A 19,796-nucleotide genomic window follows, 5' to 3' on the forward strand; every position below is an offset into this window, starting at 1 on the left:
CCTGCTGTTAAAACTTTGTCTGGTTTTTGCTTTGTTGTTTTAGGAATAAATTTGTTGAGTTTGATATGAAGCCTGTCTGCAAAAAGTGTTATGAGAAGTTTCCTCTGGAGCTGAAGAAACGACTGAAGAAACTAGCTGAAACTTTGGGAAGGAAGTAAAGACTTCATCTGCTTTCCCCTTCCTTTGTGAAAATTTTATATATATACTTGGAGGCTGGGGGCTGCGTTGAGGCTGCAGTCAGACACCAAACGACGATGTATGCCTTCTATCAGATCGAAATACCTTAGCATTCTCTGTTCTCTATACATGTGTGCTTATTTGATGATAAACAGACCACACTTCTAAACTAAATTAAATACTAACTCTCCTGAAAGGTTTCTGACCCTGGTGACGCAGTTGAACTGGTGCAAGCGGCCCATTCTGCACAGTAATCTCTGCAGAAATTTACAAAATCTCTGACGAAATTTGCTCATCGGTGCCTGCGAAAACAAACTGTGCAGACATGTCCAGCTGTAGGGGTATGTATTGTCATTTATATTAGTGAAAGTAGTACCCTTCAAATTAAGCATGCACACAAAACTTGCCCAAGTCAAGTGACTTGGGCAAGAAACCAACATACTTTGCCTCATGGAAAAATTCACGCTTGGATTTCAGGCCAAGTCGTCTCATTAAAGGAGCCTTGTTCCAGATGGCTTGGAAAGTATCAGATTTCTAAATACAGTCACTGTACAGATGACCTACTTCTGATAGATTATGCTTACATGATGAATCTTTGTACATCAGGCTTAGCATGAAATATCTATATAAAATATATATTCCTATTGCAAGAAATGAGCATACTCAGAACTACTTGAATTTTGCAATATTCCACTCAAAATAACACATTAACTTTTATATATGCTTTTGCATTCTATTTACTTTTTGTGCCTTATTCTGCTGGACCATACATAACAGTGTTCCATTAAATATATATATAGTTTTATTTTTTATTTCATATTTTTATGCAGAAACTATATACAAGGTATTTTCAAAAGATAACATACTTTGCCTTAATTATGCAGTATGCGAGAAGTATTTTATTTCAAATGTGAACACCTGATCTTAAAATTTAGCCTCTAGACTTCATTAATTTTCAGAACAATACTGAAAATGCTTATTTCAATTAACTGGCAATACTACTTTTACACCTGTCAGTGTAAATGTACAAGGTTTGATCCTGCTAGGATCTATTTCTTTAGCCATCCTCAAGAAATGAGCTCACAAATCAGAACTCCTTATGACATACATTTAATTGTTTTATACTATTGACTTCTGTCCGTGCAAGTCGGTTTTATTTTTCCCTTTCTTAGAGAAAATACAGTTACTTAGAACTTCTTGATGGTACTACATTACGAAGTACGCAAACATATGTATTTTTTTTGTATTAGTGACTTAAAACAGATTTTGTGTAATTACATCATAGGAAGTAAAATTTTATTTCCTGTTTATGAAAAATTAGTTTTCTTTAAAACATCTGCTTTCCAGTGTCATCAATAAAGGCTATGTTATTAAACCTTGTATCACCTCTCTTATAAATGAGTATTTGAGAAGGGTGGAAAAGCAACAACGTCTCTTGGTTCCCTATGCTTTTACCTGTGACTGTGTGTAAATGCTTCCTTATTATCCTCATTTAAAAGAGACATATGCCTTTCTTGAATATCCCACTGTAGTTAGTTCTTAGGTTCATGAAAGAAACTTCAGTTTGTTTCATAAAGATCAGCATTCTTCATGTAGGCATCTGTAGTGCTCAAGGACTTTCCAGCTTGTTTTTTGCTACTGACCCAGACGTCCAAGAACCTGCGGGGAGCGCGGCCAGGGAGACTTACACCTGAATTGGCAAATGGGTATTCCACACCATGTAACATCACGCTCACTATTAATTGGAAAGTTTGTTGAGGATGGGCTCTTTTCACCCTCTCTTGTTTCTCTCACTTTCTCTTTCTCAATGGCCGCTGTCCCTGGATATTGGCCAAGGAGTGGTGAGCTGCCACACGGTACATCACCGTACGTCTTCTTTCCTTTCCCTGATTCCGCTTGTTGAGTAGGGAGGGGTCACTTGATAATAGAACAGCTGGCTATTGCTTAGCCCCAGATACAAGCTAAATGTAGACTGTTTATGTGGTGCCCAATGTGGGGCACACCACTTGAGAAGGGAATCAGCAAAAGGAAGTAAGACCCATGGGTTGAGATAAGAACTATTTAATAATTGAAATAAAAATTAAAATTAAAATTATAACAATAATGTATAATAATATATACAGATAAGTGATGTATGGTGTTGCTGCTCACTACCCCTTAGCCAATGTCCAGCCTGTTCCTGGCCAGCGATCCCAGAGCAGGAAAGTCCCGAAACTGCAGTCCTGGAAGAGAGAGAGACTCAGAGCAGAATCACGAGCGAGACTCTCCAGGGACAGTGGCCACTGAGAAAGAGAGAGCAAAAGTGACAACGGGGTAAAGAGAGCCCATCCCCATCAAATTTTCCAGTTTATAGTGAGCATGATGTTACATAGTATGGAATACCCATTTGCCAATTTAGGTATCAGTCTCCCTGGCCATGCTCCCCTCAGGTTCTTGGATGTCTGCGTCGTTAGCAAAAAACAAGATGGAAAGTCCTTGAGCACTACAGATACGTGCATACCACAGCTGGCTACAAACTAAAACAAAGCGTCTTATCAACTCTGTTCCCACTGAATCGGGTGCTGCAGTCTTTCTGAAAATGCAGCTTACTTTAGAAAGGTAACTTCTCTGAACAGAAAATTGATTCTATGATTCTATCCCAGTGAAACCAGGACAGTAGTTATTGAATACCATAACAATTGAGTAACTGAATGCAGTCCTGACTGCGTTAAAGACTAGAAAAGCTTAAAATGTCTCCCAAAACCATTTACTTAACTAGGATGGTGGCACTGCTGGGATTTTGCACAGTGCCATGGATTCAGCAGACCATCCTCAGCAATGCTTCCTTTAAATTGTAATTAATTTCTTCTTCTAGGTTTTTCACATTACACTGACTGTACGTCTTTTCCCTCAGCCTATGTGTGCACAGCCTTACTGCTCAAAGAGTCAGGAAGGGTCCCTAAGCCTGAGACTAAACGGCAGGACCTGGCTCACATCCACACTGCCTGAGGTTACATCCCTCCCCGACGCAGTGGCCCTGTTTGTGCTGTGCAGCTACAGGTCTCTTCTCGACTCTGTGGTAGTCCTGTGGCCCAAACATGGGACCTTTTTTTTTCTGTTTCCAAGTTCCTGATGGTCAACGCCGTGCTACACTTCACCAAGGCAGTGGTTTCTGTTTCATGAACATGAGTGTGTCTATCTCAGACCCCGTGATGCAGCGTTGTGAGCAGCTGAGGGTACTTGAGGGTTCAAAGCCTGATGAATCATGGCAAAATGTTGGTTGGAAGGGACTGCTAGAGGTCAGCTAGCCCAACCAGCTGCTCAAAGCAGGTCTAACTTCAAAGCTGGATCAGCACTGAAGGTCTTGCTCAGCCAAGCTGTGAGAATCTCTATGGAAGGGGATTTCACAGGCCTTTGTGGGCAATACATTCCAGTGCTTAATCACCCTCATGGCGATTTTTTTTTTTTTTTTTTTTAGTATTGGAGTCCTATCTTGAGCGGAGGGTTCCGCAAATCCACGCTGCTCTCTTAGGAGCTCTCTTTGGAGTGAACTGTCATTGAAATAATACCCCTGGACATTGTCATAAAGAGGATTAATTAGAAGCAGTTGCAAAACAGAGCCAGGGAGCTAGCTAGCAATTAGGCAGCCTGGACAATTACAGGTCTGGTGTTGAAGCTCACTTCCGGGCCTGTCAGTATTGCAAATATTTTGCATAGCTGCACACACTTTCCTGAAAGAGGCAGAGTTTATTATTGGTTTTCTATCCATCACCACTACTGGGTCTCTAAAAGGAGGCTGTGAGCCTGGGAGGTGGGAACAGATGCCTCAAAAGCTTTACCCCTTTCTGCTGCATAGGATCAATCATGCAGGGGCAAGAGAGATTCCTTTCGGAGCCCCTGCTTAGACTAACAGTAGGGAGTCCTTCAGAAATCCCTATGGATGTAGTTATAGGGGGAATAAACTGAGCCTAAAGCCTTTCTGCCGCTGCCAGTGGCAAGCCCTGTGCTCTGTTCCAACAGATAGGTAGTCAGTCAAGCTGAGCATAGTCAGGTTGCAAGGTTAACACTAGAGTCAACTGCTCTCCTGCCTGGTGAGCTGCCTTCCTGGTGTTGTGACCATTGGCCACTACGCAGGGGGTGCCACATCGACAGGGATGGCTGAGAGATGGTGACCAGTGTCAAGGCACTGGACCGTGTACGAAGGCAATTTCCCATGCCTCCGCATCAGCTGAAGAGCAGTAATGTCCTCCAGGGAGCCAATGGAGCTAACTCCAGCATTCTCCTCTACACCAGCACCAAGACCTTTGTTACTTAGCCTGGCAGGTGCTGCCAAACTGTTGGGCAACCCTGGTTGTGGGCACACCATTCAAAAAAGTACAGAGGAAAAAATATCCTCTTTCTTCTTAGAGAATTAAATCCAACATCTAAATAAACCACAATTAATAGAGCAAATAATAGAGAGTTGATTCTTTCAGCCAAGGTGTTACATGGATGCTGCTGGTCTCCTTACAGGAACAAGTTGGGTTATGTTTTATTTTTCTGGCAAAGACAGTAAGAACTTTTGAGGATGTCAGTGGTTTTTAGGCGTAGCATGAATTGTATGGCTGTCAATGGGTTGCTTGAGAGTGAGAACGGGACAAATTTTTAATGCAGCTTCTCCAGAGACGGAGCCCAGTGGCCCCATTTTGACCAAAGTGCCTGCACTGGCAGAGCAGAGACAAGGTGGGCAATTCCAGTGAGCAGAATCTCAGGCTGCCAGCTGGGAATTACACCATAGAGCAACCACTGGTGCTCAGCACCACCAGACTCTCACAACTGCAACTTGCACATTTCACCCGTTTTGAGGGTTGCTGATCTTGTCATCTTTTGATCCACACTCCTGGCTATGCTTCAGGAAGATAACGAAGAGTGCACTTATGGTATTCACAGTGCCTGGAAAATAAAGCTGCTCAGGATAATTGCTTAAGTATTTGGAAACTCATTTTCTAGAGCACCAGATCTCAGCAATAAGGCCCATGGTTATGGATTAAATTTACAGCTGTGGTGAGCCACCAGACTCAGCTTTAGGTGACGAAATACTGAAGCTCGGTTCCACACACACGAAGGTTTTCTGTGACAGCATTGAGGCCCGCACTCGAATGGCAGCTGGTCTAGTGACAACACAGCAACGATCGGTGGCCCCTTAAAATGTAGCACGATACCAAGACAAGGCAGCCTGGCTTCCCAAGGGGCTGGCAGCCCTAACACCGCGCCCTCACCCCGGTCTCTCTCACCCCGCCCGGCGGTACCTGGCCGCCGGGGAGCCCCGCGCCCCGCGGCGGGCGAGGAGCGGATCCACCGTCACCTCACCGGCCCAGCCCGCTCGGCTGGCGTAGAAGAGCGGGCAGCTCCCCGCCACCACCGGGATTAAGCCCTGAAGGCGCGGCCCGCGCTGCCGCCCCTCTACCCTCTACCCTCTACCCCCACCCCTCGCCCCGCGCCAGCCGCGCGCTCTCGCCGCCCCCGCGCGCAGGCGCCGCCACCGCCCCTACGCATGCGCGGAGAGCGGTGCCCGCCGAGGCCCCGCCCTCCGCCGCGAGCGCCGATGGCGGGGAGCGGCCGGCGGCGCCGGGAGGGCGTGGGGCGGCTCTTGCGCATTCGCCGGAGCGGGGCGGCCTGTACGGTTGCGCGGGAACTTGCGTAACTGCGCGGCGGCCGCCGCGTCGCTCTGCCGCTTCCTCCTTCCTTTCCGAAGGCGCCGCGCGAAGGCCGGTAGGGAAGGCGTTCCGCCGGCAGGGAGGCCGGGCGCGGTCTCCGCCGCGGCGCCATGATGAGGCGTACGAAGCCCGAAGTGGAGCGGTACGTCGCCTCCGTGCAGGCCGCCGCGCCTTCCCCCAGAGAGGTGAGCGCTGCCGGCGGCGAGCCCCGGCGGAGGCCGCCAACGGGCCTTTCGCGGCCTCGCCCTTCCCGCCGGTACCGGGGGGGGCGTCGGGGCTGCTGGCGGCCGCCCGGCCCGAGCTGGCTCTGCGCGGCGCGGCGTGTGGTGGAGCCCCTTCCCGCCTCGCGTAGCACTGGGCCGGAGGGGTGGCTGGCGTGAGGCAGCCGCGCCGTGCCGTCCCTCGCTTTCGGCTGGGCGGTCGCTTCCCGCGCAGCCGGCGGGCCTGTGTGCTCCTGCCCGCACGGAAGAAGCCCGGGGGGAGGCCGGCCGCTCTCTGCGTGCGCTGCGGCTCCCTGCGCCGGGTCGGGCGCTGCCGCGCCAGGGCTTGGTCTGCTCTGCCCTTCCTCATGCGTGGTGGTAAGAGGAAAAGGGGATTATGGTTTCTCTGGGAGTGTTTCCGAGTCCGTATTTACTCAAGGTTTCTTTAAGTCGAGTGAGGTAGGTTAAGCTGCTGTGAGGAAAGGCATGGGGTTTTGCTTACTGGAGGTCCTTTTCCTAACTAGGAGCAGTGGTTTACCAGGGCTGTGCACGTGCCTTTTATATCTGGTAAGCCCTAGTGTAGCTTTAGAGAGCCCACCAGCTCTCTAAGTGTAAGTACAGTATTCTTCAGTTTTGTGAGAGCGTGGTTCCTGAGTTTCTCTTTTTTTAGAAAAATAAAGAACTCAAATAGGGAACATGTGAGACACTTTCAGTTTTCTTTTATGTGCCACGTGATTAATAATTCTTATCTGTGTAACTGCTGTGTGAAATAACAGTACTAAGAGAGAGAAAACTGGGAGAAAACTCTGAAAGTTTTAGGAACTGGACAGAAGGATGAGGAACTCTGCATGACTGGTTACCATATTCCATTATATCTGGAAAATGGTATACTGGTCACAGTGAGCGGTCTGATGCAATTCATGGGTGCTATTTAATCCTGAAAGATCCTGTTCTGCTGCTCTGAATTGATTTTATTGCAGAGGTAGAATATTCAGCAGTGTGTTGTGTAGTGTGAATGCGTCCGTGTTCACCATTGTGCAGAAGAGCCTTTATGCAGGGCCTGTGTATATTATCATCATTTGTACCTTTTGCAACAGCAACAAAGTTGTCCTGTGACTTTAATTGACTTGGGTGCTGTTTAGACCAGACAACGTCAAGTACATCACTGCCAGAATCGGAGATACTCTTTAATTGTTTTGTTATTCTTATTGAACACAACAAAAAATTCCTCTCCTTCTGTTGTGCTTAAGGCCAACTGGTGCATATTTGTTTCCTTTTAAAAAAAAAAAAAAATTAAGTAATGCTTACAACTAATTGTATAGCACAGTTAATGGTGGAAATGGTTACTAGTTTTCTTGTGTTGATTTTAGATGGAGGTGCTTATAAGGCTGCAAAGCATCTATTTTGAGGTTTCTTTTCATCCGTGTTTAAAAGGAGATGCCAAGTGTGACTCGGCTCTGACATGTTTCAGTATTTCCTTTTTATAACCTGCTTCAAAAATACGGACTGAAAACTTGAGACGAGATCTGCTTTTGTTCTAAACCACTTTTTAAAATTTTACATGAATAACAGGGATGGGAAAGGGAGGAAGACTAGTAATTCAAATGTATTCCAAATGTGCACTCTTGTTTGGAATCAGAAATGTAACTAGTTCCAGTATTTCTTGATTTACAAGCAAAATCTACTTTTGAACTTGTACTAGGAACTTAAGCTTTAAATTTCTGTCTGGTTTACTTCTACTTTGAGGTTTTGCTTGTGACTTGAAGTCAGTTCTTTAGCTGGATCCTTTCACACTTGCTCCTGTCCATGCTTCTGCCATTTTGCCCTCTGCCTGTGTGTTTCTTTTGGTTTCGCCTTTGTTACTTCCTTATTCTACTCCCCAATAAATACCTTTGGAGATGCATGTGTGTGTGTGTGTGTTCAAGTTATTTTAGGCTGACAACATACTAAATTAACTACTGCATATATACATTTCTTACCCATACTGAGAATGACTTAGGTAGAAACTGCTTTTTCTTCAAGTACATTTAAACAGTAGTGTCTGATGGCAGTATACTGCAGCAGGGATAACTGACAGATCTGTCTTGGTTTGTAGGATTATCTATCTTCTTTGCTACTTTGCAACAAAACAGAATAAATATAGCTGACCTCATTCTTCCACTCTCTTTAATCAGAAGTGTTTATGAAATGCCACATGTGTAAGGGCTTGTTGCTTGCTTCACTTGTAATCTCTATTTTGCCTAGTAGCCTTTGTCAGTTATAGGAAAAACTATTCTTTTCATTCTTACCCTACGTCTTTCAAAAACAAACCCTTAAACACGAAGAGTGGATTTGAGCTGTTAAGTCATAGTCAAATTCAGTCATTTAAGTGTTCTGCGTTGCTGAACAGTCACCCTATTGAATTATTTCAGAAGTACCGTATGTCTAAAGTATGTCCATCATGTTTTTTTCTCCTCCAGAAATCGATGAAAGGATTCCTCTTTGCTAAGCTGTATTTTGAAATAAAAGAATATGAACTTGCTAAAAGGTAACAGGCATTGATGTATGTTTGTTTTTCTGTTCTCTAAAGTGTAAGAGAAAAGCTAAATGAATATGAAGCAGACCAGAGAAACCAAGATCAATATCATGCTGTTTTAAGGTAGTGGTAAATGTGGGTATTGAGTGCCATTTAAATCTTTGTAAAACAGCAGCTTGAAAGAAGATTAGTTACGTGATATTGAAAAACTTACCTGATTGAAATGGCTTTTTTTCCTCGTTGTATTATGTGGTTCTTAACATTTCTGTGAACTACTGCTTTTTTTAATAAACAGAAATACTTGCTGGCAAGTAAGTAGCATCTGTACATGTAAACCAATGTTGCTTCTTACTTCAAGATCTGGACAAGGTATCTAGAGCAAAATACATCTGTACTTCCTGTATGGAAGATTAAGTAATCATTACAGCTTGGGGAGGAAGGAGTATTATTGAAAAAATATTGGTCAAGTAACTGACTTTTTTCCCCTCCATAGATATATATCTGCATACCTCAACGTACAAGAGAGAGATCCCAAAGCACACAGATTTCTTGGACAAATTTACGAAGCTGAGGATAACATAGAGAAAGCTTTTGGATGTTACAAGGTAAGTGCTACACTGACCCCTAATGTCCTGCTTTATTCCTTTGTAAATGGACTTTTAAAATCCTTCTGTGCTGGACATTCTCAAACCCGTAGAAGACTTGTCCCTGGAAAAACTACACTATTTATACACGTTTGACTCTGGAAAGCATATGAAGCACTGCAGAGAAGATTCTTCACTTGCTTCAGTAGTATATTTTTAAGTTGATTATTTTTTGTTCTGGACTTGATCTTTGTGCTACCTGCTGTTAAATTCTTCCCATGTCATACGTTACCTTTTGGACTAAGGATCTGTGACTGTTGTAGAATTCCTTAATGTGGTCTGTGATGACTACAGAAGTCGTTACTACTAGAAGCCTGTAGACATAGTGTGGTTTTTTTTGTTGGTTTTGGAGGGTGCAGGGACAGAAGAGATGGGCAAATCTATTTTCGATTACACAAGTATATAAATGTCAAATTCCCAATTGGAATGTTTTCAGTCTGGTTTTGGAGAGGGAGGTCATGCGTTCAGAAGTCTGGTTGCCAACACAACTCCCTCCATGAAGTGCTGTCATGCTTCTTAAACTGTTTGTCTTAACATTTTTTTTAAGCCACATCTGGCTAGACTACAGGTCATTATAAGTTCTGCTGCCTGTGAATAGCAGTAGCTAGTGGTAGATGGAGAGGAGCTGGTCTTTGCACTATTTCTCTTATGTTCTTGTGAATTCCAGCAGTTGTATACGAGTGCTGTAATCTAGTGGTGGCATTTAGAAAGGCTTTTTTTTCCCACGTAATCTCTATCGATAGATCTAACTAATTTGAATAGCTGGACCTACTTGTGGGGCGATAACTTTCCTTCCTCTTCTGTATGGATCATAAGTAACTTTTTTTTTCCTCTTTTGTGCGTGTGGGGAAAACTAGCGTTCTGTGGAGTTGAACCCAACGCAGAAAGATCTTGTGTTGAAGATTGCAGAGTTGTTATGCAATAACGACGTTACTGATGGAAGAGCAAAGTACTGGGTTGAGAGAGCTGCTAAGCTCTTCCCTGGAAGTCCTGCAGTTTACAGGTTGAAGGTAAATTCCAAATCACTCTGTTTTCTCTTAAAGAAACTTTCAGCATCTGACTGAGTGCTTTTTGCATGTCCTCTCACACAAAACTCTTCCTAGCTAAATTATTTTAGGATCTTTAATATTAAAACTATTAGATGTCAGACTGCAAAGAAAGTCACGTTTTTGTCTAGCTTTCAAGAAAGCTGCAGCTACAATCGTTAGTACCCTTTTTAATGTTTCAAGGTTAATCCTCTTCAAAAATTCCGAGAAACTGTTGGTTGTCACATCTGAGAAGTTAATACTAGATAGGCACTACTTGATCTTTCTGTTGTGTGACTGGCAGGAAGGTAGCAGATTTTATTGCTCCACGCTGCTTCTTTGTTTTCAAATCTGTATTATGATCAACTCTGCAGAATGTGAGAAATGCTGTAATTCTCAAATACTGTGTAAATGCCTTCAGTCATGCATCTCACTTTTGTACAGGTATATTAATTTTGTGTAGCTAGGCAGCAATCACATTGAAGTCTTAAGATGTCTAGTTTTTTTAAGCAAGGTAGCCTGTGAAGGCATATGTTGTCATTGAACCACGTGGTTTGACAAGCGTTACTTAGCGTTGGTAAGAAGTGAATTCTTCTGAGGGTTTTCTTCTATGATAGTTATCTCCATTTTTAAATATTTGAGTATTTCATCAAACTTTATGTAAACCTGAAAGCTTTTTAGAGTAGTGTAGTTTGAATAATGTAGTTTGCATGGTGGAGGAAAGAAAACTGTACTGTAGTTGCTGAAAAGACTCACATGGGAAATGAAACATTAACATGTTGCCTTCGTGTTTAACAGGAGCAATTATTGGACTGTAAAGGTGAAGATGGATGGAATCAGCTTTTTGACTTGATTCAAGCAGAACTTTATGCAAGACCAGATGATGTCTACATAAACATCAGACTAGTTGCACTCTACCGTTCCAATAATAGATTAAAAGATGCTGTGCTCCATTGTCAGGAGGCAGAGAAGAAAATACCTTTGCAATCAAGCTTGGAATGGTGTTCCTGTGTTGTAGAGACATTTGAGGTGTTTAATCATTTTTTGATCCTGTGATAGTCTTCTGTATCTTTTTAACTGGTCTGTTTCTTAGTGTCCTTACTCTGACAGCTATTTCTCAAGTGATTTAACTCCTTCAAACGCAAGTCTACTGAAACCAGTGGAATTACAAAACACTTTTTTTTTTTTAAATTGGAATTTTCTCCCTAAAATTAAGCTTTATAGAGCTATTGAGTTTCTAACTTCAAAAGCTGAGTTAGATAAAGCAGTTCCATTAGGGATAAAATTGCTCAGGCAAATAGTTCCCTGGAACTCTGCTACTGAAGAATATGTTAAGGTCTCACCTGTGAAACTGGATTATGCAATAAATGCTACTAATATGTTTTGGAGAAGTACTGCCCTTGGCTTCATGGAAGGATGACTGTTCCTTATCCTGTGATGAACTTTCTTCTTTAGGAATATCTGGAATCTTTACAAGACTTGGAGTCTGATAAAAATAATTGGAGAGCTATCAAGAGAGATCATCTGCTAGCCTATTCCAGCTTTATCAAAATGACACTTTCTTCTAGAGATGTTCAAGAATGCAGAGAGTCACTTGAAAGGTACTGTTTTAACTTTCCTCTGGTAGGAAAAAAAAAATCTCTAAGAATTTTTGTTTTGTTTTTTTTTCCTTCCCCTGGGTCACACAACATCTGCCAAGCTTTGATTTCACTGGTTAACTGGTTTGTGAATGGGAGAGGAGATTCTCTATATTAGCCACCAGGAATGCTTTTTGCTGGGTTTGAACCCCAGGCAGTCTTTTGACTGAGATGCAAGCCTTGTTTGAACGGTCATCACACAGCCGTCGAGGAGACTCACTGATATCTTGGGTCAATTAGCTTTGTACCGTCTTTCCCTTCAGTAATAGAATGTTGTTCTGTACTTTAGCAATTGACTAATTCAGATTTCCCAGACAATTAAAAAAACCAAAACAAACAAAACCCAACAAACACTCAACAACAAACCCCCAAAACACTAAACCAACTCTTATGTATCAGCTTTATCTTGGTCATTTTGTTCTGAATTAACACGTACTGGAATAATTATGAACTTTAGATGTGCAATATAGTTGGGAGGGAGGAAATTACTTGCAGAAAGACCAGTCTTGCAGGGAAAACTGATGGTGGTACAGGACTAGCTAAGTCAGCTGACTTCAAGGCATGTCATCTGTGGTCCACCGAGAGTAGTTAAGAACAACGTTTGTAGTCAATAGGTTGATTAAGATATGTGTTCCTTTCTTTCCATTATCTTGCCTTTCTCACTGGCTTTTATTGACTTCCCTTTGTTCCTTAATTATACAATGGCTGTTAACATTGTCGTTTGTAAAACAATGTTCTTCAGTCTGCTCATCTTGAATGAGTATTTGAAGCAATACAGACAATGGATGAGGAATACTTGATGCCCAAGTATGTTTTATTTTCTTTTTCTCCTTTAACATTGACCAAAACCGTCTTGGGTTTTCTGCTGCCATTTTATTAGAGCCTTTCAAGGTGATCACATCTGAAGCACTTTCAGATCATGGCAATACTAGCAGCCTCGTCAAGTAACTGAAAGTCTTTTAACTTTTCTGGGAAGCCTCTTCTGAGTGGGAGCTGTGCACTAGCCTCCAGCTACTCAGATTTCTACAGTACCTTCTGTTTTTGAAGAGCCTGTCTAGCTGTATTTTGGGCCTTTCTGATGAATGGAGGAAAGAGAAGAGCAGAGTGACTGGTGCCTCCTACGTGTCTCAGTCTGCAGTAGTGAACAAGTTTGTCCATGTGGTTTGGGAGAAAGTTTTGAACGTATCTGTGCAAAGATGTGCTGAAAAAGACTGTAAATATCTAGATAACATTAAATATGCTTTACTTAGTTTAATTAAGTTGAGAGCTCTGCAAGTTTGAGACCATTATCGTACTTCTTAGTGCAACTCAGGTTTCAGCAGCAGAGACAGTACTAACCATTGGCTCATGAAGTTACTTGATTCACAGTTAAATCATGTCAACCAAAACCATCTGCTGTAGCTTACCAATACTCTGTTTAGAATGAGTCTTCTCTACATTTTAGTTTCGATCGTGTGCTTCAGTCAGTGAAACCATATGTGAATGGGGCTGATGAGTTGTCTCATACCTTTGTGGAAATGAAAGGACAGCTGTACATGCATGCTGGAACTTTGCTACTGAAAATGGCCCAACACAATGAGGCACAGTGGAGAGTTGTGTGTGAACTAGCAGCATTGTGTTATCTGATAAGTTTCCAGGTAAGTCATTCAATTTATGCCTTTAGTTGATGCAGTTCTTGAAAAGTTCTTGCCGTACGTGTGTTGAACTCCTGTATTCCTGAGATGAATTCATGTTTGTGTGCCTAAGGAAAGACTCCCTCTTCGCTCACTAAACCTTACTCTTTCACAATTCTTTAAAAGATTTCAAATGACAGGAGTAGGGTGAAAGTGTGTCTTGAGCTGTTCCCCTTGTCAGAGTAACCTGATTCTTAAAGGCTAGTGAGTTCCTACAGTGTATACCCTTTTCTGTAATACAGCTGAACACATGTTAAATATTTGGCCTATTGCTGTGGGGAGGGAAGGCAATTAACTGAGTAGTTCCTATATGCTTCTTGCGTAGACAGCAGAACTGAAAAATCTAGCTTAATTCTTTGCCTTATTAAGTAAAATTGATTGTCCTTTTTATGCCACTCCTTGCATTTGAGGTATTACTTGCTGTTATGCATATTTCATGTTACTTGCAATAGCTATCATTGCCTGCTTTGGGGTTTTGTGTGTTTTGGGTGGGTTCCCTGCCTTCTGGGATATGCGTCATAGTACCTTCAGAATGAATTATGTATTTTTTCTGTAGTTTTCTAAAGCTAAAAAGAAGCTTGTTTCCTAATTCTTAAGTTTAATTTAAATGATCAGCTCTTATTGGGAAAAAGCTATAACCATTCTTTTCTTCACCAGGTTCCTAAACCAAAGTCAAAACTAATAAAAGGAGATCAAACTGGACAAGATGTGTTAGAAATGTTGGCCTGTGATCGAAAAAGCCAGTCAGGTAATAAAAATAGCTATATGGTTACTTTAAGAGCTAAGAGCTTTGTTAAAGAACACATTCCTTATCTTGAAATGTAATGTTAACACTTCAATATGCAATAAAGCCTTCTAGATTCTGACTACATACGTAAAACAAAACAGTAGTTTGATCCTGACACCTGAAGTTTTTTTCTCTCCTCTTCAGCATGCTGGTAGTGTGTTCCCTTTTTTTCAAGTGTGGGTTTTTTTTCCTTCTTTTTGCCTCTCCAGCACACTAAGATAGAATTTAGTTTTCATGGTCTCTTAATCTATTGGAAATAGCTTCTGTCTGCTGATACTATTTTGCAAGTATTGTTAACCTCAAGAGGAAAAGAAAATATTACTATTTTCCTGTCCTTTTCATCCTCTTGCTTGTTCATTGGCTTTATACTTTTTGCTGCTAAGTATAGACAGTTTTTCAGTCTACAAACTTGCAGAGCCTAGATGAAAACAAATGAACCCACTAGACATCAGGTTCAGTTGTTTCAGAATGGATTTTGACAAGACCGACTTGTATTACAGCTACTTATTTTAAGGACACTTGCAATGGCCCTAGAATAGTAATAATAAAAAGAAGATGGCTTTGTTTTCCTGAAGAGCTGGTTTTACAGATGCCTTGGGATCATTGTCACTAAAAGCTTGGAAAGCTTATGTGCTGAAACACTGACCTAATTACAAGGAGAATATAACTTAACAATCTGTAGGTTTCATAAGGGGAAATCCTGATTCGTACCCTGCCTCTAGTCCCAAGAACAGTCCAGTTTATCAAATATTACTTTCCTTATGTTTGCTGCTTTATTTATGTGAAGTGATGTTTTTGTTTTCTAGGTCATATGCTGCTGAACTTAAGCCATGGCAAGCAAGACTTCTTCAAAGAGATTGTGGAATCTTTTGCAAACAAGAGCGGTTCATGTACATTGTTCGATTGCCTGTTTGAGAGTGGAGCTTCTAGAGAGAGATCTTTTATTGGCACGGATGATGTTGGAAATGTCAGTACACAAGCACCAGTGCAAGCAGAACTTAGTAAATATGATATCGGTAAGAGATATTACTTTCTGAAACTCACCTTTCTATACTAGAAGCTGTTCTACAAATTCTTCGTATTGCAACAAAAGACAAATACCTGGAATAGCTGTCTAAAGTTGACTTGATGTCCTAGGCAAGACTTACACTTTATTGCAAAGTAAAGAAATGCTGTTTGAATGATTCCTTAAAGATTTTGGAGAAGTAAATAGGTTACTAAAAACAGTCGCCTATTGGACTGAATATGGTGAGGATGGAAGTGAAAAGAAACCTGAGAGTCACTCCCTCAGAAGCTTAAGGAGTTGATGGGCTTGAGCGCTCAGATGAACTGTCTACTTGATACGTCCGGCTAATTTGAAGTTTGAAATCTTTCATAAGTGAAAGTTGGAATCTTGATGCTCTTTGGTCTGCAAAGTATCTTTGGCTGCTCTGCCAGCGTGAAATGTGAAACCCAGCTTTGATCACATACAGGACTTGCTGACTTGTAGGAAACTGACATCTGCGTCCGACTTTGTTTTTGCGTAGGTGCTGTGCGAATGCACAATGGCAGCCTCCAGCACCTCGTGTGGCTTGGCTTGCAGTGGAACTCTATGTCAGTCTTGCCCCCGGTGCGCAGATGGTTAAAACAGCTTTTTCACTTGCCCCAGGAAACATCGAGACTTGAGACGGATGCTCCTGAATCCATTTGCCTTTTGGACCTTGAAGTAAGTAAACTTTTCAAGTTCTTACTTGTACTATGCAGTTTAAGTTTTTTGGTATTTACTATCTTTTATTTATTTATTTTTACAAAAACAGGTATTTCTACTTGGGGTGATATTCACTAGCAACTTACAGTTGCAAGAGAAGTTTAATTCCCACTACGGTGCACATCAGCCTCAATTCTTACCGTTGCCAGTGTGCAAACAGCTCTATACTGAAAAGCAAAGATCCTGGTGGGATGCCGTTCGTACTCTTACTCAGAGAAAAACAACGTAAGGCTTTTTCAGTTTGAAAATGTTTGACCAAGCCTTTAGGCAGCTTCTGCTACAGCAGCTTGGATTGGTCCCTATAAATTCTTGTAACATTAAATTTCTTTTTTGACATGTTTTGGACATTGAAGCTTTGTTGTAGTAAAGACTTGAAAGATTTCTAAAAGCAGAATTTTCGTTTCTAGCAATGCATTTCTAAACTAGAGGCAGGTTAGGACTAAAACTGTGGGCTGTGGTCATCAAGCAAATAACATAAACAGGTGAAAAATAGAGAATACTAATAAAGGAATGTTTCTTCTGATATTCAGACCAGGAACAGCAGCAAAACTGAGGCTTATCGTACAGCATGGAATAAGTACTCTGCGAACACTGGAGAAGCATGGCCTTCAACCTGCCTTAATTATACAGTGGGCGAAAAGCCTGCAAAAAACAGTAAGCTGAGATTATTTTTAAATAGTAGAAGCTGAGGTGTTTCTACTCTCTTATTTTCCAAGCTATAAACTGACTGAAAGGAAAAAAAAAAAAATCAGATGAGAAAATATTATTGGGAACTGTTTGTTTTGTCAGGCAAATTAGTTGTTCTAGTCACCCTGTAAAGTACTCTGTCTTAAACCTTGGGGTTATCTCAAAAACTATGGGAAGTAACGTACATGTGGAAAGTAAAATTACAGTTAACTCAAGTGTCAGAAGAGCGCACTTGGAATTTTCAAGAAAACAGGGGAAGGATATGTATAATAGCATTTTGACTTGAATTTGTTGAAACTACATGTGTTTCTATTCCCTTTTCTTCACCAGGGCATTAGTCTTAACTCCTTCTATGACCAGAAAGAATACATTGGACGAAGTGTTTACTACTGGAAGAAAGTTTTGCCTATGCTGGAAACTGTCAAAAAGAGGAGGAGTATTCCTGAACCTACTGATCCTCTCTTCAGACACTTCCATAGCATTGACATTCAGGTACAGATTGATTAAGCCAAGGCTGAAGTAAGAGAGGGTCTATGTCAGAAACTTATATAGTTGTGGGATTTTTCTCTGCACTGTGCAACTCATGTTGTTATTACTATAAAACTGCTAATGATGAGAATTGGTAGTATCAGTGTCTGATAAAGGGGGGGAAAAAATCTCTCCTTACAACTTTATTCTTACCTTTAAAACTGTATATATGATTAGAAGGCACTGAACACCTATAGTACCAACTTACTTTAAAAACTGTTTTCCCTGTATTATAGGAAGAAAAAAAATAGTGGATGTGTCACTCCATTGTTAGATAGGAGTTGTCTTTCACTTTGTAGGTCTTTCAGGTTGCAGCGTATGAAGAAGAGGCACGTATAGCATTTGCAGTGTTGGATGCAGTTGATGGCAAAACTGATGATGCTATATTAGCATTTGAAGCTATTAAGAATGTGGTTTCATACTGGAATCTTGCTGTGGTAAGTTATAAACTGCATTACCTTGAAATGCTTTGCTTTATTCAGTTACCTCTGACTGATCCTCACTAATTTACGTCCTGTTCTTTAGATCTTCCAAAGAAAGGCAGAAGATATTGAAAATGATGGCACTCTGCCAGAAGAACAAGAAGAACACAAAACCTGTCTTCTTAAAAGCAGGCATTATCTAATGAAGATCATTGAGGAAAGCTCCTCAGATATGTCAGTAGCTGAGAAAGTAAGTAATTCTTGCTTTCAAAACTTGTTTTAAGAGATGCAGTGCCTTTGGTTACCGTTTCAAAATGAAACTGTTCGCATTACGTTTGCTTTTTTAAACCAGGCTTTGCATTAACGCAAATTAAACTTATTTCATCTCTCGAGAAACAGCCTGCTTAACACCAGTGGAGCTACAAGATCATGCAATATTCTGACTGCTCTGTGGATGAAAGCTTTGATGTAAACAAATAGCTTTTGTCACTATCTTTTTATAAGTGGTTGATAGTTTGAAAAAATAGAATTATTGTTTATATGAATTCTTTTCTTACATTAATCTTAACAGATTCAGAGCTTTGCTGAAAAAACAGTATTTGTGTGCCTTGTGAATTGTTCAGCCAGATTTCTGAATGTAGTCTGTCTTGCTCTGAGGGAGAATTGCAATCATGACTCCTGTTTCAAATAACTTTCTAGCTGCCGGTGTCTATTGAAACTGTGAGGGAAATGCTAGATACAGTGATCCAGAAACTTGGCGAGAACGGTGAAGAGGCAAGTCCTGCCTTCAGAAATGGCCTGTCACGAGCTGTAGATGCAGAGATGAAACATTCCACTCCATCACCAACTAAGTTCTCTTTTTCACCAACTAAGAGCTACAGGGTATGTTGGCCAGCTATTATTTCAGGGAATTGTTATGTTTGAATAAAAATTCACAAGATTCAATTAACTTTTTTTCCTAGTTTTCTCCTAAAACTCCTCAGTGGGCAGAAGATCACAGATCTATACTTCAGATGATCTGTCAGGAAGTGGAAGCTCTAAAGGTAATCAATTTGTCACCATATTCAGTGAAGAACAGTTGGCCTTTCAGTTAATGGTGAAGACTTAGTGATAGTAGACATGGGCTAACTTACAGTTCATTGACTACTACTTAAATCAGTAGAATTATCTTTTATAAACATCTGCCTAAATTGAGTGCAAGAGTAAATCTTTTTGCTTTAAAACTCTTATTTGACACTTAGGCAGGGGTGCGGAGGCAACCCTTCTTAAGGACCGTATGCAGAAAGAGTTCTGCTTTCATCAGCTCAGTTCTCATCCACTTGGCTCTGGAGTTCTTCTGGATTCAGAACACAATCTTACTACTTTGTACTACATAGGCAGATCTTGGATTATTCTGGCGGGTACCTCTTCATTGTTGTGGGGTTTTTTTTTGTTTTTTTTTTTTTTCCCTAGCCCCCAGCTTGAGCATGCTTTTAAGTAGAAAAAGGGTAGGGATCATTCCTTATGTTTTCTTCTACAAATACCTATGTTATATGTACTTATACTCTTGATTGGCCTGCTTTCTTGCCAGAATGAAATGCAAGAAATGAAACTTAATAATTCCAACTCAAATGCATCATCTCATCGGTGGCCTGCTGAAAGCTATGGAACAGATACAATGTCAGAGGCTTATCAGAGAGCACAAAATCTTCATGAAGCTCCATTAACAGGTAAGTTGCGGCTGAATTTTTATTTAAACACTTAGCTAAACCAAATAAGCCTTTTGAGAATATTGCAGAAATGTTTTAATGATTCACAGTTAAAAACAGATTGCTGGGAAGAGTCCATTCAAAACAACAAACAAAAAAATGAAGTATAAACTTTTCTTGATGTTCCTTTTTAGTTGCTACCACTGGCCCGTCTGTTTACTACAGCCAGTCACCTGCCTATAACTCTCAGTATCTTCTCAGAACTGCTGCAACAAATGTAACACCAACGAAGGTAAGAACAAATGTATCTACTTAACAATGATCTACTGAAAATGACTGGTTTTGATTCTATATGTAGTAGGATGTAATTGCAGTTCTTATATAGTATCTG

At 41.1% G+C, this 19,796-nt stretch overlaps 2 protein-coding genes across 7 annotated transcripts in view; both read left to right on the top strand.

Moving 5' to 3' along the window:
- Positions 1-1,460, top strand: part of LIMS1 (LIM zinc finger domain containing 1) — a 36,689-nt gene extending 35,229 nt beyond the window's left edge. For both annotated transcript variants that reach the window (XM_086610578.1, XM_086610569.1), the window contains exon 10: positions 44-1,460. In XM_086610578.1, coding sequence (XP_086466704.1) covers positions 44-158 — 115 coding nt within the window. In that variant the 3' untranslated portion in view covers positions 159-1,460. The remainder of the gene's footprint in view (positions 1-43) is intronic.
- A 4,474-nt stretch (positions 1,461-5,934) lies between these two features.
- The window catches only part of RGPD4 (RANBP2 like and GRIP domain containing 4), a 33,377-nt gene continuing 19,515 nt past the window's right edge, over positions 5,935-19,796 (top strand). For all 5 annotated transcript variants that reach the window (XM_086619688.1, XM_086619703.1, XM_086619695.1 and 2 more), the window contains exons 1-19: positions 5,935-6,037; positions 8,512-8,579; positions 9,061-9,172; positions 10,069-10,221; positions 11,035-11,265; positions 11,692-11,837; positions 13,318-13,510; positions 14,204-14,294; positions 15,140-15,349; positions 15,860-16,038; positions 16,130-16,305; positions 16,611-16,734; positions 17,098-17,259; positions 17,595-17,732; positions 17,821-17,967; positions 18,417-18,599; positions 18,680-18,760; positions 19,288-19,426; positions 19,600-19,697. In XM_086619688.1, coding sequence (XP_086475814.1) covers positions 5,963-6,037; positions 8,512-8,579; positions 9,061-9,172; positions 10,069-10,221; positions 11,035-11,265; positions 11,692-11,837; positions 13,318-13,510; positions 14,204-14,294; positions 15,140-15,349; positions 15,860-16,038; positions 16,130-16,305; positions 16,611-16,734; positions 17,098-17,259; positions 17,595-17,732; positions 17,821-17,967; positions 18,417-18,599; positions 18,680-18,760; positions 19,288-19,426; positions 19,600-19,697 — 2,706 coding nt within the window. In that variant the 5' untranslated portion in view covers positions 5,935-5,962. The remainder of the gene's footprint in view (positions 6,038-8,511; positions 8,580-9,060; positions 9,173-10,068; positions 10,222-11,034; positions 11,266-11,691; positions 11,838-13,317; positions 13,511-14,203; positions 14,295-15,139; positions 15,350-15,859; positions 16,039-16,129; positions 16,306-16,610; positions 16,735-17,097; positions 17,260-17,594; positions 17,733-17,820; positions 17,968-18,416; positions 18,600-18,679; positions 18,761-19,287; positions 19,427-19,599; positions 19,698-19,796) is intronic.

Source organism: Tauraco erythrolophus, chromosome 1 (genome assembly GCF_009769465.1).
Source record: "Tauraco erythrolophus isolate bTauEry1 chromosome 1, bTauEry1.pri, whole genome shotgun sequence".
Lineage (NCBI taxonomy): Eukaryota > Metazoa > Chordata > Aves > Musophagiformes > Musophagidae > Tauraco > Tauraco erythrolophus.